The 21047-nt window shown below is 40.7% G+C and overlaps 2 protein-coding genes across 2 annotated transcripts; one reads left to right on the forward strand and one right to left on the reverse strand.

Annotated features, from left to right (window-relative positions):
• The first annotated feature begins 717 nt into the window (after window positions 1–717).
• Window positions 718–15154, forward strand: LOC137877254 (interleukin-17 receptor A-like). The gene is made up of 11 exons (XM_068717041.1): window positions 718–940; window positions 2831–2855; window positions 3125–3271; window positions 3440–3561; window positions 5324–5450; window positions 9128–9175; window positions 9262–9416; window positions 10409–10483; window positions 10596–10665; window positions 12328–12429; window positions 12564–15154. Exons 1-11 carry the CDS (start codon window positions 845–847, stop codon window positions 14000–14002), a joined length of 2406 nt encoding a protein of 801 aa, XP_068573142.1. The 5' UTR covers window positions 718–844; the 3' UTR covers window positions 14003–15154.
• A 16-nt stretch (window positions 15155–15170) lies between these two features.
• On the reverse strand, window positions 15171–19483 carry tmem121b (transmembrane protein 121B). Its single transcript, XM_068717042.1, has one exon. The coding sequence runs from the start codon at window positions 19460–19462 to the stop codon at window positions 18284–18286; it is 1179 nt and encodes a 392-aa protein (XP_068573143.1). The 5' UTR covers window positions 19463–19483; the 3' UTR covers window positions 15171–18283.
• Between the last annotated feature and the right edge of the window lie 1564 nt (window positions 19484–21047).

The following is a 21047-nucleotide window of genomic DNA, read 5'->3' on the forward strand; positions in this document are numbered from 1 at the left end:
TTAGCACAATGTAGAGAACGAACAATTGTAATATTGCAAATCCCGTTGAAATCTGGTTTAAACGTGAACATTTAATCAAGTCTATAAATAGTCGTCGAAAAAAACTTCAAATTTTTAACGTCTTTTCAACGGTGGGCGTAGACTTCTATTCAACGGAAAAATGCTCACTGGGTGGGATCTTTCTTCTGGATTTGCATCACGCAAATCTTAAGGAATGACAAATTCTGTAAATTAATCAGTTCGCAACTCAAAACGGCACTACGCTACAACCCTATTTGCAGAATTTAAGGTCTGTGTGATTTCCTTGCCGTTAATTAGGCTCTAAACTATAAGTGGGGAGTCCTGGGCACTCTGTCCGTGAAAAGTTTTCAGATACCTTAATACTATTCGTCTCAATCGTTCAATGAATATTTAATACAAAAAAAAAAATCTGTAATAGGCTAGTTCATAGATTATATCCCAATCTAAGAAATCTATAACTCTTAGAATCATCAAGACACATGTCTAATATATTTCTGATACGTTTCTCTCGTGTTATTTTTTTTTCCATACGACTATATAAGTTTAAAGGGGTGAGGGGTGCTCCAGTATATTCTCTTATCTAATCATCAAAAGCAGCCAAACAGAATAGTGCTCTATATTCCCAAGTCACCTGAAGGCAGCAGATGATAATTTATTGTAAACACAGCAGGTACTTTCCGTAGAAAGCAGGAAGTTTTCAGTTATCGGCAGGAGCGGCAGTCACGCACTCATTTCGTTTCCGCATTGGTGTAGTGGTTTGAAACTCTACCTTACATGTTTCTTTCATAGCAGGGACGTGGACTGACAGCTTTCTACCTCCACTATGATTCTTTTTCGACGAGTTTTGGTGGTAATATGCGTGTTGCTGTCGTCCGCGTTGCCGGTTTTATCATGGCCTCCTCTCAACTGCTCTCGACAGGTAACGTTCAGCTGGCACCGCCTGACAGGAAACACGGATTTTAGCTTTCAATCATTCACAAAGATATAAGTCTACTTTTCAGTCCCAGGAAACTCTACAAGGTTTTTTCCAACAGAACAAATACTTGTTTTATCTTTTTGGCTAACGCTGTGATGTGGTGTAGAGTACGTTTTAAGGCCAATATTCACTGAATTGTATTTTCTTCTTTTATTTTTTACATCGTCGATACCGCACCGTTATTTCCCTATGTTTATCTCCATTTCGTGCAACAGAAAGGACACTGCTGGTTGGGTATGGTTTGTCGTATGGACAAAATGATGTGCGATAATTTCTTGACATCAATATGTAACACAATCTGAAAATTGCATCTGAAAAAGTTCAACTGTCATCCTATAGAGTAATTTTGTATATAGTAAATATGTAAAACAGTTAAAAAAAAAAGCCACATGCTTTGACAGCTTGACAAACTTTTTCAGATAAGACCGTTTTGTCATAATATAGAGAGATAGGTCATGCCAAGATTAAAAATATATCAACTCAGTTTCTCGTGAAAGGAAGATACTTTCATGTTATAATGATTTATGACACTTAAATATACCATTTTGCTGATTGAGATGTCTGAGTATTCCAAAACATTCTTGCTTAGTGTTACACATTACAATGTAGCAATTGAGTAGTTACAAAAATGTGTACAACTGCACAAAAAGTTGTACATTTTTTGTACAAAGTTGTGTTTCCACCAAAGTGTGTTGGCTGCCCCAGCTTTACAGCCTGTTTTCCAAATAAGATGCTTTGAAAAAGAAATATAATTCAATTAACACATTACTATGAACATACTGCAGCCTGCCAAAATAAATGTGCTTTTGATGAAAAGCCTATTTTGTTGCAATGAGGTCTTTTAGTTAACAGACGATTGATTTAGATTTTTCTTGTATAGACATCTTGGCGAAAAACAATGTTTTGCAAAGTTTCCACAGGAGAAAAATTTACTTTAAAAAAAAATAATAATACTATTTTATTTGTACAGCCCAATACCACAAATGGCTTTACAAACGACATCCTCTGTCCTTGGACCCTCACATTGGAAAAGTAGAAAGTCCCCAAAAAACAGGGGAAAAAAAAGAAACCTCTATCAGGATGGACAGAAGTGTGATAGATGTGTACAGAAAGAACATAATATAATTACAACATAGTTCTATCCATATGACAAATGATACATATAGTAATTACTATAGTAGTAATAGCAGCACTAAAAATAGCATAAATAATTGATTACTAATAATAAAATACAATGATAAAAAACAGCAGTCATATAGTAAATGTGACTTACAATAATCGTAGTAGCAGTGGGTGTCAGGCAGGGCCACGGCAGCAGGCAAAACTGTCCAGGTGTTTCACGTGTTCAAACTTTCCCCCCCCCCCCACATCTTTCACAGATGGGGAAAAAAAAAAAAAAAGAAAAATCAGCCTTTTTTTCCACCAGTTATTAATTCATAAACACAGGAGAAGAAACAATTTAGATCAGAATTAGAAAATGGATCACCAGATTTTTTTTGTGCCTCAATACACACTGTAGTGGCCATTTGTCCTATTATACATCTGAAAACAAACAAATCAAAAGGGCCACTGTCGCACCATGGGTTTGTGGTTTACACAGGCAAAATAATGCATTGTCCAAACAAACTAAAGAACAAGGGAACTCTTATCGCAGCCTCTTTTGCTCTGGTAAAAGACCAGAGGCCCACCCCATTGCATGCTGGTCCTTTACCTGCCTACTGGCAGGTGCCCGCGTGTGTGTGAAACCTTGGCAAATTAGTAAATTTATATTTGTAAGATTGACAATACTACAATTCTCATTAATCTCGCCCCCCCCCCCCCCCCCCGACACAGGGTTTGAGGTGTACAGTCACCACAAGTAAGTGAATTTTACTCTTCCTTGTTCTAACTATTGTCATTTCCTAGTTACTCATTTGTTGAGCACACAAAGTCACCCAACATTCACACATTTCAGGTTTGGATTCTGAGCGGTTTAAATAATAGTGTTCAACACATTTAGTCAGCAATATAATCATACTTTATCTTAAAGTTAAATGAGGAAATAAATTACAAAATAAAGATGAAACAATAGAAAATGAAATGTCAGGTTTCCCAGCTCTCTGACATGCAGTGTGTGTCTGTATGCAGGTAACTGTATGGACAGTAAATGGCTGGATGTGAATCAGTACACTCCCAGCAGACCAGAGGGGCTGCAGGTGAGCGTGAACACCAGGCAGGATGAGTCAGGACACCTGCACCCTGTGCTGGTCGCTAACTGGAACATACGGGATGATGGTGAGTCCGTCTGCTGTCTCAGGTATTACATTAAAAGATGCAAGAAGTAGTGGTAGACAAGGAAAAGTAAATTTAATAATTGTTAAATTTCAGATGATGCCTTAGGTTTAGCTTCATTGATGTGATGTAGTGAAGACAGGCAGTGACCTCTGCTGTGTCTCTCCTCAGGCAGTATACGTTTCCTGAAAGCTACCGAGCTTCATGTTCTGGTAGCATCCACCAACCAGAACCTGTGTGTCCGATATTCCTTCAAAGACAAACTCTCAATGAGAAGTCCGACAGGGGAAAAGGTGGGTGGCTCACAACAACTCAGATATTTAGTAAAATGATAGTGCCATTATAAATATGTGACCCTTATTGTCACGGGGTGTGGTGGAGGACTCAAAAGCAGTCCAGACCAGAAGTAGAGTGAAGAAGGTATTTAATGAATAATTAAATCAAAACAGAAAACTTACAGGACACAACAGGGAATCCACAGAGAAGACAAGCAACGAGGGGGAAAATCCAGCAGAATGAGGCAGAGCAGACAGACAGGGAAACCGGGAACAAGACGAGCCAAATGGGCAGGTAGACATGACAATGATCTGGCAAAGAGTGACTGAGAGGCAGGGGTTTATATAGTAAGTGCAGCAGAGTGAGCAGGTGAGAGTGATAGAGCTGATGAGGTGGGTGTGACTAACAGGTGCACTGAATGAGCTGGTTAGGAGGCAGGTGAGGGGAGTTGTGCAGTTCATAACATCAGAACTGGACCTGATCTCAGCCACTGTTTTTTCATTGAACAATATTAGCTGCTTATGCCCTTGGCAACAGTTACTATCAGGATTTTGCAAAGAGGTGGAGCTCATTTACATAACGAAACAGTGTTACTCTATAAGAAACCCATGATGGAAAGCTGAGATGTTTCTTAACATTCAAGTGTACTTTCCTGAAACTGGATTGGCAATGCTTATTTTAATGTAATTGTAGTGACCCCGTTGCCTATCAAACAAAGGCCACCACGGTTGCTAATTGCTTTGTTTAGACACGTGCAAAAAGTATAGACAATTTATTTCTTACAATCGCAGCATTTCCAATACAAACAGAGCACAGCCACTTTCCTAACTCATAGACAAAATAAATTATAACATCCATCTTCATTCATTATCGCACGGTCAAAAACTGTTCGTTTTTTGCCCAGTCAGCAACACCTGCATCAAGTAACCCTCCTAATTATATTAACCTCTTGCATAATTGACAGCGGCTCTACGCCCCCAAGTGGTGGGATCTTTAACAAAACAAAACAATAACAAAATGGCTGTTACAGAATTAATGACAATAAACTTCAATTGTATAAGCCTCAAATTCGTTAATTTGGCCGTCGCCATCTTGGATTTTGGCCTTTGTTATCTTGGCTTTTTGCAACCAATGAACTTTCATTCACTGGTTGCAGGACCGCTGCGGAGTGACGGAGAGATGCCGTATAATGGCTCTGGCCCTAAAGCATACCTTGCTTTCTAGAGTCTATTTGACTCTAAATGGACCAGAATTTACTAAATGAACATCATGCTGTATTGAAGAAGACTTGAAACTAGAGATTGAGACCATAAACTCATGTTTACAATCTTTACTGAGGTAATAAATCAAGTAAGAAGTAGTGTCATTTTCTCATAGACTTCTATACACTTGGACTTCTTTTTGGAACCACAGAAGAAGTCTGGTCATAGAGAGAATGCAATTTTAAGACATTTCGCTTTTGCTTCAGTATTCAGAACTGGAAGTTTCCGCCTGGTTATTGCTTGCGCCCCCAATCGGCCGGGTGCCGGTTAAGAGTAGTCAGTGAGAGTATAAAACAGGTAATAAAAGGTGTTTTTAGAAAGTGTGAGTCACTGCCTTGAGCATGTTGCCATAACTGGGCACCCAAAATATTGTGCAGTTTAGTGCAGCTCAATATAAAATGCAGAAGATCAAGACCAGAGAAATAAAACCCTGTTCCTTAGCGACACAGTTTGTATTTGGTCAAATCGTTCCGCAAAGTTGAATTTTCTAACGGACAATATTGTTTTGCTCTTTTAGTGGTCGTTCTCAGCTAACACCCTTGTGGTGGACCCTGGTCAGACATACCGGGTCTCTGTTTTCAACATCCCCAAAACAGAGCTGGGCCACAGCAGCTATGACGTCAGCACTGATGTCACCGTTCCTGGTGAGTTGAAGCCAAGAGAGTTTAACAGACTTTGTCTGTTCATGCTTATGTTTTATTTTATTAAATGTATATGTATTTACACATTTGTGTTAAGTCAAATTTATCTCACTCCAGTTTTCTTATTTGTTCGTTTTCAGCACAAGTTAATAATCTGTCTGTCTGTTTGTTTGGAGCCTAAGTAAAATGGTTGACTGGAATATACAGGATTATGTACAGTGTATATGAAGTAGCTGAAAAAGTCACCATAGCAGCTTTAGAAGTTGTAGGTGGGCATACAGATCTGGGGTCTCATTTATAAAACAGAGCATAGGATCCACACTAAATGTTTGTGTACGTTCAAAGGAGGAAATGCACATACGCCAAAACATATTCAGATTTATAAAACCTTCCTGCCAGTGAGACATTTTCTTTTATAAATCCAAAATCAACCTGTAAATGTGAGCAGCTGGTTCAGCTTCACATGCCGCATTACTACACACCCACATTCAACCAAAAATGGTCAAAGCAAAGCACCTTATGAATGTTGATGCATAGAAATGAGCTGCTGATCAGTGTCTCTTTACAGTGAATCATGGAGAATACTGAGAGGAAGAACACTTGTTCACTCCCAATTCTTCCATTTACACAGTCTTAATAGTGCCAGATGTAATGTTTCTGTAGTGTAACTACAAGATGAACAACGACCTGATGAACAGCAACAGGCTTTTATTCCGAGTATGAAGGCAAATCACTGTCAAAATCCGAGAGCGCAAATGAGATCCACGTGCGTGCGCAAATCAAACAGCCGCACGCGTATTTTACTTTGACAAGCGCTTTTACATCAGTCCGCGAGCGAAATCCCTCAATTCCCTCAATTCCCTCAATTCCCTCAATTCCCTCAATTCCCTCAATTCCCTCTCTTCTTTTTGACAGTAAGTGGGCGGACCCAGTCTCCATTGTATCTCTACATCTAATTGTTACAATCCTCGTCTTTTGATAGATCGGATATCACTCTGACACAGACGCTAGGGGGAGATTTTCAGATTGCACTACAGGTCAGGGGCAAATAATGTACATTTTACTGCACGGGTACTTTTACTTTCTGCACTTAAAGTACATTTTGCTGATAATAACATACATGACTAAGGTTTTGAATGCAGGTATTTTACTCGTAATGGATTGTTTCATCAGTATTAGTACGTTTACTGCAGTGAAGGATCTGAATACTTTTTCATCCACTAATTACTTGTCAGTGATTTAAGTTGGGCAAACAGTTAATATACAAACAGTGGTCCCTAATCTTGGCTACAGATCCTTGAGCGGGTCCAAATTGTTGCTCATATTATATGCAACTACATTATATCTCTTCTGTAAACACAACAGTATGATTAAATCTGATCACATCATATTTTAATCAATTAAGATCAAAGAGCTTCTTTGAGCTGTTTGTCAGAAGAGGGTTGACTATCAAACACACATTGTCTGAAATGGAATGATGAGTGAATTTAAACCAACTTGACTCCATTTACAAGAGAAACATATATCAAAACGCTATTGTATTTCATCAGCCTCTACAGTCTGAAAAGTTTACAAAACCTGTCAGACAAATGTAGAACATTCTGAGATGTAGTGGAGTAGTGTTTAGTGGAGGATTAAAAACCACCTCTAACAGACCTAGGTGAGTGATATCCGGTCTATCCAAAGACGAGGATTGTAACCAATTAGATGTAGAGATACAATGGAGACTGGGTCCGCCCACTTACTGTCAAAAAGAAAAACTACTCGGAGCGAGCAGGTAAAAGACTCGCGAGCGAGCAGGGTAAAGTTTCGCGAGTGACTTTCGCGAGCGGAGTGATGCAAATGCGCTTGTCAAAGTGTAAAATACACATTTGATTTGCGCGCGCGTGAATCTTATTTGCGCTCTCGGATTTTGACAGTGATTTGCCTTCATACTCGAGGCTCGTACACACACTGTTAATGCTGCCTTGCTGGCTAAATGTATATCTTGTACCACCCACCAGGTGGTGTGGTTTTACTGTGAACATCACACCAGAGTATCTACCTTTTACAACATAACACATCACGAGTCACCGTATTATTTATGTGTTTACAGCAATCAGACTGATAGGTTCCAAAATGATCACAACAATCGGCGGCCTGGTTATCGTTAAAAAAAAAAAGGAAGTTTGATAGGTGAACACAATATATTTATTTATTTACATATGTTTTCTTATGGTATTATGATTAGAAATGACAATGAGATTAGATTATGATAATGAGGATACAGAGTGATTGTACGAGAGCTGTCACTGGCTTTATTTCCACAATTTGCTGATTTACACAATTGTAATGTGTCAGGAGAAAATTGTTTTCATGTGACTTCTAATGATTATTTCTTACTTAGATTCGTTGATCATGTGTTTTCTATCTGTTTGAACTTTGGCCCTTGGGCAAACAGGAGCAGAGTTTTCTTCTTATCATGGGAACAAAGGGGGGCAACTTCCTTGGTGATAGGGCCTTATAGAAAACAGATGGTTACCTGATTTTATGTAAACATCCCTAGGCTACAGGGAACTGGACAGCTGGACTTTCTTTGACACGTAGTTTCTGCTGAGGAGGGTAATACTCCGCTCAGACAGGCATTTAAGAAGGGCTTTCTTTCTTTGCAGAGAAGGCAGAGTCTTCCTTTGTTCTGCTATGGGTGAAGGAACGCTCTCTGCTATAGAGCTGTATCGTAATTTATGACTCTGTTTTATTAATCTGTTAATTAATCTGTTTAAATCTGTTCACTATTCTTTTTTTGATTTTTCTATATCTTATCCTGTAATAAATCCTTAAAAGACAGAAAGCTTAAGATACTTTTTTGATTTCTCACAAGGAAATACTTTCATTTCCTCCACATAATGTACAGGAGATGAAGGTGAGGTGACTGGAGAAGGTGTGTGACATCACCATGGTGACTCCTCTGCTCCAGTGTGCTCTGATACTGCATCAGAGAGCTGTTTACAGTTTGTCTGTGTACAGTGTGCTGTATCTGTCACTATGGAATAAACCATAAATAGTTCACTGCAGTGATTTTACTCACAAAACACTTTATGAAAACTCATATCGTATCTTTAGCACAAGTTGCAAAATTGTATTGAGGTTTTGGTTTATATCTTTTATAATTGAAATGTGCTTACAGTTATCTACAGTTAACAGACAAGCACAAATAACACTGCTGGTTTGACTGTTAATGATAAAGAGAATATATAAGTGCAAAGTAACGTGTGATATGAAGTGAAATTAAATGTGAGAGGCATCATTATACCTGTATTGATGCAGCTGTATTGATGCTGCTCACATTACAATGTGCGTCTCCGAAATGTTTGTATGCATGGGTCAGAGTTTCCGTACAGGTGATCACATTCTCCTGTCAACTTTGTTTTTATAGATCACAACGTATGCGTGGGAAGTGGCGTACGCCTCTTTCAGGCCCTGTTTTGTGCTTACGCAATGGTTATAAATGAGACTCCTGATATCTGCAAACAAAAGATTACAGTGTGATGACTCATACAACTCTTTCCCAATTTCCTAAACTCAAAACAACTATGTTTTCGGTGAAATAAAGCAAACTAGGTGCATCCAGTGTCGTTTTCACTTTGCAGAACTCGGAGTCTTCCTGACTTGAATTTGATGAAATTCTCTGGTTTTCACAGATTGTCAAGATCCCAAAATGCAGATGACCGAGTTTTGCATAGAGAGAGGTGAGTCCCTGACATTCTAAAGCCCAGTAAGAGTGGGTAATTCACACAGACCACTTCTAACACGCTGCCTTGTTGCTGTACTGTAGGAAGTCTGTGGCAGCCTAACATCAGTCTGACTAAGATCACTGCAGTCCGTGGAAGATCCGCTCTGGCTGTCAGCTTCACTCCCGACACTCTCTGTGAGGAATACATTGTTATTGTTAGCTGCTCCACTACCCAACATGTTGGCCGCACATGCAAGGTGAGGTCACATTATGCTGGACATTTCTCTGTGTTTGAGTAGCAGTATCACATAGAAGATGAATGCATTTTAACATAGAAGATTAATGCATTTTCCTTTTTCAGTGATTTGAGCCAGAATATTACTACATGTGCTTATTACAACATCCTGTGTTTTGTAGCTCAGCCTATAGTTTTTAGCCTAGTTCTTTGTCTTTGTGTCAGTACGGGAAACTGTGTCCTGCCTCTCTGTGCCGTATATGTCCACTGATGGTAGAAAGGCTGCTCATTATTTTTGCAAACCACTTGATTGTACTGTATAACAGAGACATGAGCTGCATCTGAGAGTGAGATGTCAGCATCTCCCTCTGTCCTTCTTTAGGACTACTGTCTACCTAGTGTACCTAGTATATTGAGTACATTCATGTGTATTAAAACTGTCTTTTCAAATAACTAGATTATTATATAAGACCGAATGAGGTTTTTGACCCACTGGGTAAACTTGCTACACTCCTCTTCAAAGCACACACCAAGCTCTAGTTTATGGTGCTCTTGAATTTTATTGTGTTATACTGAGAGGTGTTTCTAATACAGACCAATCCAATTCTCAAGCGTTTTTCCCAAAACGACAATTCTTATTTAATGGAAAATTAGATGGAACATAAAACACTCTTTATAATAATAGTAAAAATAAGATAAACATAAGCTGAAGTAAAATACATGGAAAGCATAATATAAGCTAGAAAATGAACCCACTGAAGAAAAAACACTTACTATTCTACTTCTATGCATTTAACATAGAATCTAACATTTAACCTCTTGGACCCGGGGAAAGCGGGGAAAAATATATATATTTTTAGATTAAAGTAGTAACTTTCCGAGAAAAAAAATCTGTAAATTCACAATGAAAAATCTTTAATTTACGAGACAAAAATCACAAATTTACTGTGCAGTGCTCTGAAATGCTGTTCCTCAATTCTAACATTCTGTGCATGATTAAACTCTCTTCTCTAGGCCAATCAGAAGACCCTGAATGTAACATTCAGCCTGGATAAATGGCCAAGATTTTGCTGCCAGTTTGATGCTGAGGTAAAATATTTAGCTGAGTGACAGTGTATTACTATTTTTGTTTTTTGAGATGGCAATAACTGTGCATTCTCTATGATCACATTTGTTGACATTACTTCATTCTTCGCTTCAGATCAAACCTCTTTTCCCACAATGTGGCCAGGACTGTGCCCGTCGAAAGAGAACTCTGGATTTTTGTCTTGGTATGTTGGCTCCTAGCCATGATTTTGATATTTATTCCTATCTTTAAGCACTGGCTTTTTTTCTGGCCACTCTTCCATAAAGCCCAGCTCTGTGACAGATACTGTTGAGCTTTACCGCTCTGTCAGGGTTATCTTTGGTCTCTTTGTTGCCTCTCTGATTAACGTCCTCCTTGCTTGCCGTGAGTATTTGTCCTCTCTTGGCAGGTGGGTTGTGGTGCCATAACCCTTCCATTTTGTAATAATGGATTTAATGGTGCTCCGCTAGATCATGTGACAGATCATGTGACACTTAGCTTGCACATAAATTTACTTTTTTAAACTAGTTGTGTGACTTCTGAAGGTAATGGTGATTGGTGGCACCGGATCTTATTGACGGGCTTCATAGCAAAGAGGGTGAATACATGTGCACACACCAATTTTTCTTTTTTGGAACTTCTTTTAACAATTTTTTTTTTTCATTTCACCTCACCAATTTTGACTTATTTTGTGTAGGTCCATTCCATACAATCCAAATATAAATTAATTTTGATATCAGGTTTTAATGCAACGCCATGTGGAGTGAACATACTGCAAGGCACAGTAAGTCTTTATTGATCCCAGCAAAGAAATTTGTTCCAGGAAAGAAACAGGAAACAGATTAACAGATTAATACAAATCTCCTAACAAATTAGAAACTGGTAGCCACACCTGTTTTCAACAGTATTTGGCCATGTGAGTGAAAATGGTCGGAGCTCCACCTGTACTGCAAACTGCTCTCAACATTTCTCAAATTCCTACTTCGTCGCCATTCTGTGCTCACTGCTGAACCACACCGATCTGTGAACTTGGCAATAAAGTCTTGAGTAACAGCCAGGAAAGATGATAGATTGACATCAAGACACCCTGTTTTTATATTAAGATTGTACAGCTGCTAGCTTACGTCAGAAAATGCATTTACCTGTTAATGGAATATTTTGTTTTCTGTAGATTTCTAATACCAACGCCTACTAATGCTTTGCACACTAGTATTAAGCCCAATGGCATGTGATCCATCAGTTACTTTTAAGGGCACAATGTCTCTTTCCTAAAATATGTTTCCTGAATTACTTTTTCTCTGCACCTCTTCCTTGTTACCTTGAATGTGAGATGACACGTCACGAGTGAGAGGAACCAAACTAGTTAGCACCAAACACACAGCACAACTGAGGATGATGGGAAAGTCATTCGTTTTGCAAGTATTGGGTCATAAACAAAAGTATTGGTTTCATCTATTTTTCCCAGTTAAAGGTTTTTGGGGAGAGTTTTTCCATGTCAAAAGCGATTTTGTGATTTGTGTTCTATAAATAAAAGTTTTCTGACTATTGGAGGAATTCAAATATTTTACCTGATCATAACACCAGATGAAAATGAGACAATCCCCCACGTCAGTACCTCATCATGTGGGAACCAACTCTGTTAGCTGTAAGAGAATTATGTGATTTCATACGTTTGGTAAAAAAATGTACTTGCTTGTGGTGCTACAGAAAAAGTCACAGGATCAACAAAGTAGTTAACGTTTTTTTGGGGGGGGAGTTCTTCCTGTTCCGATGTGAGGGTACCGGGACAGAGGATGATGCATTAGCATGACTAAAACAACACCCTATGGGAAATGCTAATCAGTGAACTGTGTTCTGATTTCCACAGCAAAGCCAACAGATGTTCCCGTGTACACATTTGTCATCCTGGGAGTGGTATTTATGTGTGTTGTGATGGCAGTTGTTATGTACATCCTATCCCGGAAGCAAGGTTAGTCACAATACATAGCTTAGTTTACATAGCAAATAGTTGTTTGCTGCTCTATCTGAATGTTTGCATATAGCACCTTCAAAATTATACTTAATTTGCTTATTGCATTCATCTGTGCTCTCGTGCACTTTCAGGCAAACCTGGTGTTACGGCAGCACCTGTGGCAGGTGAGATGCCGTGGGAGCAGCAACTTAAACAGCCTGCCAAAGTGCTGGTCATCTACTCCCAGGACCACCGCCTTTACAGGGACGTAGTGCTAAAGCTCTGCGCCTTCCTCCAGGCCAAATGTGGCACCATGGTGCTTGTGGACCTGTTAGACTCCACCTCGGTCGGCATGGTGGGGCGCCTTCGCTGGCTTGAGTGGCAACGACAACAGCTCAAAAATCCCTCCGACAAAATCCTGGTGCTGTGCTCACAAGGCGTCCAGGCAAAGTGGAGGGCCATGTGCGGTCAAGGCCGGGTGACTCTGAGGGAAGACGTTCTCTCCCCTACTGATGACATGCTCACTCCCTTTCTCAACCTCTTCCTACCAGACATGCACCAGGCCGGCATGCTGGGCAAGTACATGGTGGCTTACTTTGACGACATCAGCAGGGAACAAGACGTGCCATCAGTTTTTGACATCGCAGTCAAATACAAGCTGATGAAGCATTTCGAAGAGTTGTACTTCCGCATCCTAGACATTGAGAAGTATCAGCCAGGTCAGGTCAACCACATCAAGGGCATTGGTGGGGATGAATATTTCGACTGTCCATCAGGTAGAGCCCTGAAGAATGCCATCGAAGCCTTCCAGGCCTACCAGTTGGAAAATCCAGACTGGTTTGAGAAGGAGTGTGTGAATGATGAGGAGGAGGTCATGACTGAGGCTAACCGACTCTTAGACCAACTGCAGATCCCTCCAGTCCTAGAGTGTGTTCCTCTAATCCGAGATGGACTTCCTGTCTACATCCATGAGGTAGAAATCAATGAAAATGACAGTCTTCTCGTGCTTACACCTGAACTCAACCCAGAGTGCGAACAGTCATCAGTGGCAGAACTTACACCAGTAGTCAACCCTAAGCGCAAACATCAGTATCTGTCAAACCTGGATGAGGTGTTGACGGATGATGTGCATCCTCACTGCCCCAGGCCAGAATCTGTCTACATGGTTGAGCCTGTTTTAAACAACCTGCAACCACCAAGACAGAACTGGCTATTCCTCCAGGCAGAACCCTTCAGTCGAATTCCCACAGAGGATGAGGAAGAGGATTCCCTGCTGCCGATGGGCCAACTCTCTGCTCGTTTGGAGAACAGAAGCTCTGCCCCACAGGATTCGCTGAACTTAAAACCTCAAGAATTATCTTGTGCCAGCATGCAGAGGGAATACTTCCATCAATCCGAAACCTGCCACTCTCAGCCTACGGAGATGGAGGAGGACGAGGTTCTGGAGCCCAGTGGAAAGGGTCCAAGCAGTGGATCTGATCAAGGGTACATCTCCAAAATGTCCTCCCAGCATGAACGCCCTGTCAAAGAGGATCCGCTGGTGGCTCTGAGAAGACTGCAGGAGGAGCTGTTTCAGAAGAATCTTGGATAAGTACTAAGCCTCCACTGACTTTAACCTGTGTCACCTGTGTGATCATAATGAGTGACTGAATGTAGGAGGGTGTAAGAGCCCAAAACACAAAGGTGTTTCTGTGGCCAGTAAAGGGTGAGGCTCCAATATTAGTTGATGCTTTTCTGGATATAATAACTCCTATATTATATGCTGGGTAACTTAATTAATTAACTCCGACAATTATTTTATCGCTCGTTAACGCCGTTTTTTTTAAATGCAATACACACTGTTGATGCCAGCAAATCACCAAAACAAACGGTGGAGGGAGGCTTCTGCAGACTACGTTGAGCATGTTGGAGAAGTATAGATAAACAAAAGCAAGACAAGCTAACAAATGCCACAGCGAATTGGATAGCTACAAACTGCAGGCCGATTAGTATTGTGGAAGATGTTGGTCTGAGGAACGTTCTCAAGGTGCGTTCGCGTCGCGTTTGGTGTGAACACACCTTTAGGATCGCAACGAATGACGGCAGTATGAGCCTCCTTTAAGACGCACCATCACAAGAAGAATACACGAGTTGTATGAAAAGGAGAGGACTACAAAAGTGATGGCATTACAACGTTTACCAACTGTTGCTCTCACTGCTGAACTCAACCCAGAGTTTGGGTAACATCGCTGGGTAACCATAATCACCTCGGAGTTACAGTGCATTATGTTGATGATGCACTGTATCAAGAGTATCAAGACAGTGATGCACTGTCAGAGCATGTGAACCTGCATTCACATGGTCTGACTGTCATGAAAACAGAAGACAGTAATTTTGCTGAAACGTGAGCGGAACGGACGCTACAGTGACTCACTACCGCCTTTCTCAAAACAGTACATAGATATCATTGAAGACTTTTACTTCCTAACATTCTGTGGACAATGTTAGTTAATTTGTTGAATGTTTTAAACTGAAAATATCTGAATTCTTCAACAATTGTCCTTTTATCCATGGGAGAAAGGTCAAATATCCAGGAATATTGTAAAAAATAACATTTTTATCAGTGTGTTTTTGTTAGGATTACACTTTCTTGATAATGAAGTTCTTTCATGCTTCTTACAGCACTTATCTTTGTGTCAGGGTCAGTCATTTTCTTCTGTTATAAAGAAATCCCCCAAAAATATTAAATATAAATCACTTTCTACAGTAGTTTCCTCAGATTTATTTCAGGTTTTAACCACATAATCTGTTTTACATCTACAGTACATAGATTGGATTACATCCGTACAGATATACACCACACGACTTTACAGCACAGGTAAAATCAGATATGTAAACAACAGCAATGTTCTTTCTCTGTAAACAAGTTTGAAGAAAAAGAAAGCCTGTATAATAAAAGACAAGAGAGTGTTCAGAATGCACTCATTGTGTTTTTCATTGCACGTAGGCTAAACATTTCAATCTGTGTTACATGATTGGCTCCTTTTGAATATCCATGTCCATGAAAGCCTTTGGTAATGTCAGTGTCACTGTGCCTGTTCATGCAGGTTAAAGGCCTACTACACTTCAGTTTAAAGTTCAATGTCAAGAAATGCCCCTGCTTGTGAGTTGACTGTGTGGTAAGCTTCTTGTGCAAATCAAAATAAACAGTGTTAGAGAGCCTTTTCAACAGCCTAGGTACCTCCTTACATATGCAACGATTTAGCAGATTACTGGCACGTGGAAATAATACAAAATAGTATAAAATATAACATTTTAAATACTTTGGAATATGATAAGCATTTAACATGCCGCTCTCAGTGCAACATGAGAGCGGAAAGCCAGGAGAAGCGCTGAAGCAGTTATCATGTAGTTTTTGTATAGCAGCAGCTCTATGATCTGTCATCCTCCACAGAGAGGCCACACATCAGGGTCAACTTCATAAGAGCAGCCTGCAATGGGAATGTCCAACAAATATCTATTCATTCAACTTTTTTATTTCATTTTTGAGAGTGACAATTTGTTCTGGAGATTGTGAATAGTATTCTGACACAAATAATCTCAAAATCACTTTCAACCACATCTCATGGTCTACATCAGCAGATAGTCTTTACCTTTTGTTGTCATCATTAACATGTTACATAAATATGTAGCTTTCACATTCAAGTAGTAGTTTGCATATGGGTGGAAAACTTATTTAAACTTCATTTAAACTGAGCTTTTTCTCCTTGTTGGTTCTGACATTGTGTTCGTCAGCAGCCAGAACCATTAGAGCAGAGTTGAATTGAGCTACATTACTTCAGGGGTTGAGTCAAATAATAGCTTACTGGGAGGTAGGCAAACATGTAAAACATTACACAAAATATTAGCAATAATGTAAACAGGTTTGTGATTTGCAGTAAATGGGGATGCACTTGACAAAACTCTGTGTATTGTCCTTTGTGGTGGATTTTCCTTCTCATCAGTCTCAATCCCTCAGCAGTCCTACACTACGCTGTTCACAAGGCACAACCTCTGAACCTCTAAACACTGATCACTCATAGTAGCAAAGAAAGCTGTCAAATTGCACACCTCAATAAATTTAGTTAATTCAGCTCCAAAATAATAGGCACTAAAATCCATTCCAGACCCCTCTGATCCATAATACACAATGTCTTTACTATAGATCTTCTTTATATACTTTGATCTGCCATGTCCATGTTTCTACATGTGGCTGTAGAAAACCTGTTTGTCATGGCACTGTTGGACCTTTATGCATGGTATTGACTTAAACACACACACGTGTCTACTCAACTCTCAGTACCAGACACAGCATTTAGAACCAGCAGAGATATGCTGGCAACACTGTTGTCAATAGAAAACAATTGGGTAAAGGGGGGGGGATTCTTCAAATGGCACTTTAAGTCTCAACACGACTCAAATTCCAGCTGTTGCCCTGCTGTCCTTCTGCACACTACCTTCTAGTGCATCGGTTCAAAGCACAGACTGAACACACATGATTCAACACAAGGTCTACTACAGTTTGTTCTCCATTTGTTGTAGGCTTTAGGAGGTGTTGGGTTTGATTGTAGCACCTGTAGACTGATCTGAGGCTGTAAGGCTGGTACAGATGATGACCAGGTTCCAGACATGTCCAAAAATTTCAAAATCCATTCTCCTGTTGTGTAAAATGTCTTACTTCCAAGTAGAAACCTCAAAAAGATTAGTTAGCTTCGAGGTTTCAGAGCTGCCCTTATCTCACATATTTCCAACTCAGCAACGTAATCTTTAAAAAAGTGCTTTGAATTACATTTTTTTGCCTATAATAATGAATCTATAGATTATTTTATTTTCATGATGTTTTATCCATCATACTCCCAATATAATTGTTGTTTAAACACAGTCATAGCTTGATTATCAGGCCCCGAAGGCCTCAGGTTTTACAGTCGCAATTACTTTGTAACTCAACCTATTACAATGTTGTTTGGTAATATACACCACTTAATGGCAAGGGCCCTAAGGTAGCTCCTGTGATTTTGTCCAGTCATGGGGCCCGTTTTTTATAGATGAGCCCTATATTCTTCCAAGCTTTGTATAGGCCCACAGTCTCAGACTTTGAAAAGCCCATGTTAGTGGAATCTTACCTGCAGATATTTTCACTGGATTTTTTTTATTCAATATTTGTATTTATCTCTGATATTTATTTCTTCACCCCTATACAACAGAAATGGGTGGAATTCAGTCTGTGCTCACAAAATTCTAAAAGTTATAAAGCAACATCTCTTTCCACAAATGATGCCCCTGTTACTTTGAAAAATCAAAAGGACACCAGACTGTTTTTTAGGAACCATTTATTTTTTAGAAAACCATTCCGATGAAAACTTCCTCCAGCGTGCTCTGTGGATTCACCATAGTCACAAGGACACTTTGTGGGAAGATAGACGTCAATTTAAGTAGTACATGCAATTTGTAGTACAAGCAATTAACCACAATTTTATAAGGTTGAATATCCATCCAGGGTATGGGCCCCCTCTAGTATCACTAGAGGTAACTGAGAAAATATGTGGTTTTGCCATTTGGGTAAGGTGACCCTTTACGTTTGGATCTGGATAATTAGCTGTAGTTTTTCTTTGTGTTAATTTAATTTGAAATATAATAACATATATTATTTCCTGAATATCATTTCATGTAGGTTTCTTGTGGAGTCATTTTTTCCAAGTCATAATTTATCCAGAGCCACAATCTGGAAGCAGGAGTTGGGTTTATAATTTGGATTCCAGTTGGATTTTCCCATTTCCTGAGCGTGACTGGAACGCAACACGACTTTTCCGCTTTCCCGCCATCACCTCAGACCCTCAGCCCGTGGCCCCTAGCTCTAGGACTGGGTAACTGCCAGAGTGTTGACGTATCCGTGCGGACACATGTCGTTCTCGGACACGCAGTGGGAGAACTGGGCCGGATTGCTGCTTCCGGTCAGCCTCCGGACCCCCCGCACTGCCACACACTGCTCCACCAGCTCCAGGAACTTAAACACCAAGAAGAAGATGTTTTTGAACATGAACACCGACACCGGCATCCTGTACACAAAGACCTGGAAGCACCTGACTACAAGCAGGGGCGCGTTGACCACCAGGCCCGTGGAGAAGCGGGCCCACAGCCACCGGCAGCGCAGCTCTGACGCCGTCAGCTCGTAAAGCCAGATCACCGGCACAGCCAGTGCCACAAAATACACAGAGACGACGGTGTACTTCAGGTACACGGTGGGGATCTCGCTCCTCAGCAGCATCTCCACCAGCGTAAAGCTGTCCAGCAGGTCCAAGCAGGTGCTCATGAAGCAGCTCTGGGAGTGGTGCCCCGTCGCCCCGTTTAAATCCTCGATGATAGAGTTGATGAGGCAGAAGAGCAGGGGCGCGGACAGCAGCATGATGATCTTGAAGCCGGTCACTCCACACGGGACCTTGAGCTCAATCAGGTCCAGGATGGATGTCTCCAGGATGAGCACCACCTTCGGGGTGCAGGCGATAACATATATGAGCCAGGCCAGGTAGGCGTAGGTGAACTCCCCGAGGTTGCAGCCGAAGATGGAGCTCTTCTGGTGGAAGCCGCAGGCCCGCTCCCTCTTGCTCCGCGCGTTCTTCATGAAGAAAATCCCCCAGCCCGAGATCACCACCAGATCCGTGGCGATCCATGAGCACCAATACAAGTCGGTGAAGATGATGAGGTAGAAGTCCAGAATGCCCCCCTGGAAGACGAGAAGGAGGAAGCAGAGCGCCTTGTACAGCACGCTCCTCTTGGATTTGTGCGCTAGCAGCGGAGCGGTCTGCATGAACTCCCCCGATGACATGATGCAGGCGGCGGCCGCGGCTGAGTAGACCAGTGGCTGGATGCTGCCGCTCTCCTCCTGGATGATGCTGCCGCTCGTCGTCTGAGTGTCCCGCCTCCTGCTTAGCTGCCCGGCTTCCGGAGAAGAGGAGACGGGGGAGTCTGGGCAATAGCTCGCTTCGGATCGGAGATAGTCTGCCTTCGGATTGTCGTTCCCAGTTTTTGCAATCATTGTATTCGTGCGTCGCTTCCCTTTCTCCTTTCTTTCTTCCTTGCTGATGCTCTTAAAGGTGGAGAGAAAGAGACATGCGCAAATAAAGGCATGGAGTCTGATGGACTGGACTACAGCTGAATTATTTTCATGTATTTATTATTTTGTTTTTATTATGTTCAGAGTGTGATGTTATCAGAGCTTCTCCTTGCTTTCTTAACATAGCCGGACCGACCATGCATGCTTTTAGTGCATGTGAACGTGCAGGATGAATAAGATGTGTTAGTGTTGCTTTTAAGTGGTAACAGGCGCGACATTACCTGCTTGGGGGCCTTGGGACATAAATGACTGGCTGTGTCTGGGCCCCCAGACGCTCATTTTAACTGTGAGACATTAATTCAGGGATATGCAACATGGAAGCATAAAACTGAGATAATCATGGTGTTGTGACATTGTGTCGGGACTACAGCCTCGGACCAATTGAGCATGATTCCATGATAACAATGTGGCATGCAACGATAGCCTCACACACACACACACACGGAGCAGAGGAGAGGCAGGTTGAGTGACAATAATTTTGTCTTTACCGATTAGAAACAGGCTCGGTAAGAAACATTCAAACGCACTGAAGGATTCTTTGTTTCTGAGCTATAGACCAGAGAATTATTCCTAATTATATTTGGTTAGAACAGATCAGTGATGCTGCTATGCATCAACAACACATTCCTTCATCTGTTTATACTTCAAACAGTACATCATATACTGTTCTGTTCACTGTTCTCCGTGAAATTTGCTGTGAGTGATGTAATGAAATACGGTGTGTTTTATGTGGAGTGAGCACTGTGCCATACTCTGTATAAAAAAAAACAACTTTTTAACTGACTTAACATAATTGGGCCTTTTGTGATCTGATTAATTTGGCATGCAGTTAACATCTCAGTCAAAATTTGGTTTTAATGTTAACTCAACTCCTGGCATTTGTTCCAGGTGTTTTTCACCACTGTTTTAGATGAAATAAATAACTGGAGTAACAGGCAAACCATCTTTAAATGGTTTATATTTAAACTGATATATATTTGCAAAAGTAACTGATGAATCTAATCATTCATACTCAGCAATTTCGATGTCTTGCCCAAGGACACATCAACATGAACTAGTGGAGCCCTCTGATTGAAGGACGACCCTGCTTTACCACTGAGCCACAGTCACCCCAATGTGTAAACTGAGAAATCAGTGTGCAAAACACTTTATGTCCAGATGCTGAATCCAAAACTGTGATTGTAAATTCTGCCTCCCAAGGACTTAAACATCGTCTTTAAAACATCTGCATGCCTGATTCACCTGACATGGGTGGATTTGGTTGCAATTACTATTTGCTAATGTCCTCTGCTCCATAAATGCCTATAAAGCATACTTGAAGATTTTTTTTTCATTTTGGGAAAGCAGTTAATTTGATACATTGTACCAAATAAAGAGTGCTAAACATTGGTACAACAATAAACACAAACGATACAAGCAGACAAATTCATAAACACAAACGATACAAGCAGACAAATTCACAAAAAGTGTCACACACTGCAAGTGAACAAGCACAATATGCAGTTAA

This window comes from Cebidichthys violaceus, unplaced genomic scaffold (genome assembly GCF_023349555.1).
Source record: "Cebidichthys violaceus isolate CVI_PGR_0920_01 unplaced genomic scaffold, fCebVio1.0.p SCAF_21, whole genome shotgun sequence".
NCBI classification, from domain to species: domain Eukaryota; kingdom Metazoa; phylum Chordata; class Actinopteri; order Perciformes; family Stichaeidae; genus Cebidichthys; species Cebidichthys violaceus.

Coding starts and splice junctions, on each gene's coding strand:
- LOC137877254 (XM_068717041.1), top strand. CDS start 845: ATGATTCTTTTTCGACGAGTTTTGGTGGTAATATGCGTGTTGCTGTCG. Junction 5,451..9,127: donor CACTGATGTCACCGTTCCTG/GTGAGTTGAAGC, acceptor TGGTTTTCACAG/ATTGTCAAGATCCCAAAATG. Junction 9,176..9,261: donor CGAGTTTTGCATAGAGAGAG/GTGAGTCCCTGA, acceptor GCTGTACTGTAG/GAAGTCTGTGGCAGCCTAAC.
- tmem121b (XM_068717042.1), bottom strand. CDS start 19,462: ATGATTGCAAAAACTGGGAACGACAATCCGAAGGCAGACTATCTCCGA.